Below are 5,795 nucleotides of genomic sequence, written 5' to 3'. Positions count from 1 at the left end.
CTTTTGACAAAAGTTCAAATTTGATGTTTTTAAATTAACTTTTGTGATTTAAAAAATAAAATATCAAAATAAATTATTTTATTCTATATTATGAACTAAATAAAAAGATAAATACTTTTAAAAGTTTTTAAATTAATATTATCCAATACAATAAATGCTTATTGAACTATATCTCAAAATAATTAAAAATTTAAAAATACTTAAATAATTAATAAATACTTTTATTAAAAATTTTCCTAGAAAAGTTCCTCAATAAGTTACCGTTAAACACTTTATCTGACATATATTACGTCACAAAACCAAAACTGCCAGCAGCCTCAGCACTCAGCCTTTTATGTTTCGTTAGACTCGCGTCTCCTTCAAGGTAAGTCCCTTCTTTCTATAACACTGGATTATTAAATACTACTTAGATTTATTATTAGCACTACTACTTGCTTGCGACAAAGACAGATTCTTGACCAACGCAGATTCCCATTTTGACAGCTTCCCAGAAGTCATCCAGCTGTTTTTTTTTTTGTCAATTTTATTTTGGTTTCACTGACTTTTCCCCTTCTTATTCTCCTTTCTTTTTCTCTTTTTTGGTGATTTTGTTCTCTGGGTTCTTAGAAAAAGAAGAAGAAAAAAAAAGAGTGCATTTATGGTCTAGAAGCTGATAAACTTTCTGGGTTCTGAATAAGATCTGAAATTGTACGGTTCAGAGGTAAAGGTTAAAGCTTCTTCATTGAGGGGTGAGAAAAGGGCTGCAATGGTGAGGCATGAGAAGTTCCCAGGGGTAAGTAAAGAGTTGCAGAAGATTGTGGATGCAAATATGAGAAAGGTTGGGGCCCGAAGGCGTGCTCGTGAGGCCTTTAAGGATATTCAACTCTCAATTGATCACATTTTGTTCAAGGTAATTATTGCAAATTGCAACAGGTGCTCAAGGGATTGGTAATTTGATAAAGCTTACGCCTTTGTGAAGAAAGATTAGACTTTTTCTTTTTTGTTTGTTTATCCGTTCTATGGCGGTTTGATAGAATTTGATTTCTATTGCATTCGCTTTTCTTTTGTTGGCTGTGATTGACTTTTTTGAAACCAAATACGACTGACTGGTTGTTCTGAAGAATTCATTTGGGCTCTTAAACTTAGGAACATGTAAATGTCTTTAATGTTAACAATTCATTGTGCAGCTTATTAATGATATACATGGCTTATTGGTTATTGACTAATATTTTGCAAATGCGTAGAATTGCTGGCTGTTTGTTTACATATCTTCGGCGGTTCTGTGAAAAGAAGGTAGAAATAAGGATTCTCTTGTCCAGTAGAGCAGTGGACTATATTGCTCATTGCTCTCTCTCTTTCTCTGAGAAAGATAAAAAATTGGGAGAATGATGTCCTATAATAAACTGTTGAAAGACAATCGATTCATTATGAGAAGATGAGGGTGGAAGTTCACGCGGATTAATAAAACTTTATGATTTCAATCCTGCTGTACCTAAAGTATGGACCAAGTTAATTGCTTAGGCTTTCATATGGACTCTATGGCAGTATTAATTATCCTTCTCCAATATAAGCTATGCACTTGTTTGCTTGCCACTTTGTGAGCTCCTATAGATGCTACTGTGTTCACAATTCCCATAATGCACTTATATGTGTTCAAGCTACTCCAGGTACACTCCCCTTGCAGTTAAGAAATTAGAAGGGCAGATGCACTTTTACAAGATTACATTTGGCACTCATAAAGTAGCATATCGTTTCTGTTATTGGAAGGGTTTTGCCTCTACCATCCTTGGTTAATATTTGTGCTGGTCTATGGTTTTAACTGTTGGAGCTGCAAATTTTTTCTTCTTTTGTTGGTTTTTGCTTTTGACTTTGGTGGAAATATGGTTTAGTAGAAAACCTAGTTTCATTGTGGGAAGCATATTGTGTTGAAGTTTGACTTCCACTTTCTTGGATTAATGATTTTATTGGTGATGTTGACTGCTCTGTGTTTGTCTTTTAACAGATCCCAAGTGAGGGCTTGAAGATGAAGGAGGTACAACTTCTTATATCTCCCGATCTTGGCCTCTGAACCTATGACTGGAAGCTTTCCTATCGCATCCCAGTCATCCACCATATTCCCTTCTTGTCCTTGAAAAGATGATGTAGGAAACTGATTTCCATTTTGAGAAGATTGTGATGAAGAAAAGTTAGTCATAGACTTGGTTTAAGAGTGCCATAAATTTCTGTTTATACCATTATAGCTGCTACAATTGAGTGATAGTTGTCTAGTCTGTGTTGACTAGCGTATGCTAGAAATCATTGATATTTTTGCAAGCTTCATGTTTATTTGAAAACTGTCATTTACCAGTGGCATCTTGTGTCTGTATGGTTTCACAGCCTTTGTGAAAGTTTTTACATCAAGATAGTCATTTGAATACTGTGATACAGTCATACCAGGTGAACTCTAGAGGATTGGAATACTTCTCAAAAAGTTGGGTGCCGCAGACCAGTCCTAAGGCAGTGGTTTGTTTTTGTCATGGTTACGGAGACAGTTGCACCTTTTTCTTCGAAGGCATGTAGCTTAAGCAAATGATTTGAAATTGCAGATTTGCTCTTGTGAATCTTCATGGTTTAATGGATGTGTGGTGTCATTTGCAGGAATTGCTAGAAAGTTAGCCTTCTCTGGCTATGCAGTTTTTGCTATGGATTATCCTGGATTTGGACTTTCTGAGGGTCTTCATGGCTATATTCGAAGCTTCAACAGGCTAGTTGATGATGTGATTGAGCATTACTCAAAAGTTAAAGGTATTTTGGCTAATTTCTTGCATAGCTGCATGACATTTTTTGCAAGGATTTCTGCAGGAATGCATCAAATTACATTTGAGGGCTTGTAACTAATAGCACACCTAACTGTGGAAACAAAGAAAAAAATTTTGATAGTACATGAGAGCTTTGCTGTAGCTCTGAATATGATTCTTCACACATTTCTAAGGGCCAAACCTCTTTCTATTCCCCTGTTATGAATAGGAAAACAAAGAGGGAAGGAGGAGGGAGGAGTATAAGGTGTTTACCATCATAAGTCTCACTTCGTCTTTGAATTTGACTTCAGAGTTGGTGACTTGTTACTTGCTTCACAATTATACTTTTCTCCATTTCTGAACTCCTATCTGCTTAATGCTTGTACATGATGGCGTAATAGCATCAACAGGAAATGTTAATTTGCAACAAATGTTGAAGTGAATGTGTTGAAGCCGCTCAATGAAGTTGGTTGTATCTGTCATTATTGAAAAAGGAGCATGAACAAAATAAATGAACAGGGCAAAGTCTTGCTTTGCTTGACTAGGAAATATAAGGACTAGTGCAACAACCCTTTCTTGCAATATTATCTGTTATTCTCTCTCTATTTCACATGTTTAGGCCTTTTTCTCAGGTAGTTAATCATTTTGTGCTTGTTTCATTATGGGTTATTAGGAGCGTGTATTTGTGAAATTATGAGGACACTTGTTCATTTCTATATCAACAAATTTCATGAATTAAAATGTTCCTTTTACAGTTTTATTCCTGAGCCATGGGCTTATTACTTGTGACATCTTTGCAGCTACATTTAGCTTAGAGACTATGTCTAATAGCTGTGATGTTAGTTTATCAAATGCACATCCCCAACACCCCCCCTCCCGGCCCCCCGAAATAAAAACCGAAAAAATAAGAAGTCTTATTGGAAAGAGAGAACGGGATGTACTTGTGCAAGTGAAAGGAAGATGGGCTAGGGGTCTGAAGACATTAAATTTACACTTTGGGTGCAGAAAATCCGGATTTCTGTGGTCTGCCAAGCTTCCTGTTTGGACAATCTATGGGAGGAGCTGTAGCTCTGAAGGTGCACCTCAAACAGCCTAATTCATGGAATGGAGCTGTTCTTGTTGCACCAATGTGCAAAGTACCTCTCTGAACTACCTTCTGAATTGTTCATTTCTTGTTTCTCATATACCTCATTTCTTGATCTGCATATTTTTCTACAGATTGCAGATGATCTGGTTCCACCACCGTTCGTCACACAAGTTCTTATTGGAGTGGCGAAACTTCTTCCAAAATGCAAGCTAGTTCCACAAAAGGATTTAGCTGAGTTAGCATTCAGAGATGTAAAGAAAAGGAATTTGGTTAGCCTTCTTTCCCTTTTATGAAGTGTTGAGCAGAAAGTGTTGGTTATTTAATATTGTAAGACAGCACACTCTGTGTTGTAAACAGAGCAGACATGTTGCTGCGAGATTTTTCCCATTGTTTGCCTGTTCATCCTTTTTTGACTTTTTGTCACTTTTTGCAGACTGCGTACCACGTGATTGCTTACAAGCATAAACCACGGCTACGAACTGCACTAGAGTTACTGAAGACTACCCAGGAAATAGAACAAAAACTGGAGAAAGTATGTAAACACTTTTCGGTTGTTGTTGTTATTGTTCTTCTTCTTCTTTTAAGGAGGGAAGGTGTGAGGAGTTTTGTAAAGTTACTATATGGAGTTGCTTTCTAGGAGAGACTGCTTTCTATTTACAAATTTGAACATGCTTTTTGATGCTGTGGAAATAACATTTGAAAGACTGATGTATTCTCATGAGTCAGTATAAATGCTCTTTTGTAGGTTTCTCTGCCATTATTGATCCTCCACGGCAAGGCTGATGCGATAACAGATCCGTCTATTAGCGAGGCATTATATGAGAAGGCAAGCAGTGCAGACAAGAAACTGATTCTCTATGATGACGCTTATCATTCCCTTCTTGAAGGTGAGCCAGATGAGGTGATCCTTAAAGTGTTTGGTGATATCATTTCTTGGCTTGATGTACATAGTTCTTGAAGACAAGCCATTCGCAGCATCTGCAATCTGTGTAGGCGGGTACATTCTTTCTGGAGTGGGAGTTAAGACAGCGGACGGGAAATGGGAATGGGGAAGAAATGGAGGAGAGGAAATGGGTGTTATGGTTTGCAATCAAACTGGCTTATTAGAATGGACATGCCAAGTACTAAAGGTGTTGTATAATCATTATAATTAAGGAAAATGCTACAGTTTCTTTTGGATAAGATACCCATGATTCTAATCTACTTATATATTGTCACATCATTTTCGTGATTTAAAATCTTAAAAAAATCTAAAAGTTGATAACTCTTATCCTATATTCAACCGTGAATTTAATCTCATTGGTACTGTACTCTAAAGAGACTGTAGAGCTCTCATTAATTAATCTTTAAGATATTGTAATTGAGAATCCTAAATTTTGACGCTTTGAATTGATCGTCGAGTTTGTAACTTAGAAGGTGTAAATGAAGATCATTTACCAACGTCAACTTGATGCATTTTAGGTGGCTTATGAAGAAAATTACTAACACCTGTTTTTTTAATTTTTATGCTAAACAAAAGCTTGAATAAGCAAGGGTTGAAAAGTTATAAATTAGATCTCCTTTTCTCTTCTCTCTTGCAATTAGATTTTCTTAGAACTGCTTCATGGCTTCATCGGCTGCCTTCCAGTCGTTGGCTGCGGGGCATTCCTCTTCTTCCTCTTCTCCTACTTTTTTGCCAAAAATCCTTTTCTAAGCTTTTCTTCTCGAATTCTTCAATACTAATTTGCATATTCAGGCGGTTACTTCCACTCATGGGAGGAGCTGGCTGTCTTGTTCTCCCAAAGCGGATTTATCAACCTTATTTGTGTCTTTGGAATATGCTCTTGTTGGAAAATTTGTCAGAGGTAGTTGGAAAATTTTTCACAAGTAGGCCTTCGATGGAGATTGCAAGGTTTCTACTTCATTTCAAATTTTAAAAACCTCTAAATAACTCGTTGTAAAGATTGTTTATC

At 36.5% G+C, this 5,795-nt stretch overlaps 1 protein-coding gene across 2 annotated transcripts; it reads left to right on the top strand.

Moving 5' to 3' along the window:
- Positions 1-347: 347 nt before the first annotated feature.
- On the top strand, positions 348-5,065 carry LOC113719172 (caffeoylshikimate esterase-like). Of its 2 annotated transcripts, XM_027244278.2 has the most exons (9): positions 348-364; positions 607-889; positions 1,982-2,011; positions 2,407-2,530; positions 2,617-2,763; positions 3,762-3,892; positions 3,975-4,112; positions 4,277-4,375; positions 4,589-5,065. In XM_027244278.2, the coding sequence occupies exons 2-9, from the start codon at positions 746-748 to the stop codon at positions 4,799-4,801; spliced, it is 1,026 nt and encodes a 341-aa protein (XP_027100079.1). In that variant the 5' UTR covers positions 348-364; positions 607-745; the 3' UTR covers positions 4,802-5,065. The 2 variants fall into 2 exon arrangements, with proteins under 2 accessions (XP_027100079.1, XP_027100078.1); XM_027244277.2 differs by lacking the exon at positions 348-364 and having other exon boundaries at positions 381-889.
- The last annotated feature ends 730 nt before the right edge of the window (positions 5,066-5,795 follow it).

The sequence above is a fragment of the Coffea arabica genome, chromosome 11e, assembly GCF_036785885.1.
Source record: "Coffea arabica cultivar ET-39 chromosome 11e, Coffea Arabica ET-39 HiFi, whole genome shotgun sequence".
Taxonomy (NCBI): Eukaryota; Viridiplantae; Streptophyta; class Magnoliopsida; order Gentianales; family Rubiaceae; genus Coffea; species Coffea arabica.
Note: the sequence above shows the minus strand (reverse complement) of the source record. Positions and strands in the feature narration are given on the sequence as shown.

Excerpts from the sequence above, each read along its gene's own strand:
- LOC113719172 (XM_027244278.2), top strand. The coding sequence starts at position 746 with ATGGTGAGGCATGAGAAGTTCCCAGGGGTAAGTAAAGAGTTGCAGAAG. Across the intron at positions 2,531-2,616 it reads TTGCACCTTTTTCTTCGAAG|GAATTGCTAGAAAGTTAGCC; the intron begins GCATGTAGCTTA and ends TGTCATTTGCAG. Across the intron at positions 4,113-4,276 it reads ATGTAAAGAAAAGGAATTTG|ACTGCGTACCACGTGATTGC; the intron begins GTTAGCCTTCTT and ends CACTTTTTGCAG.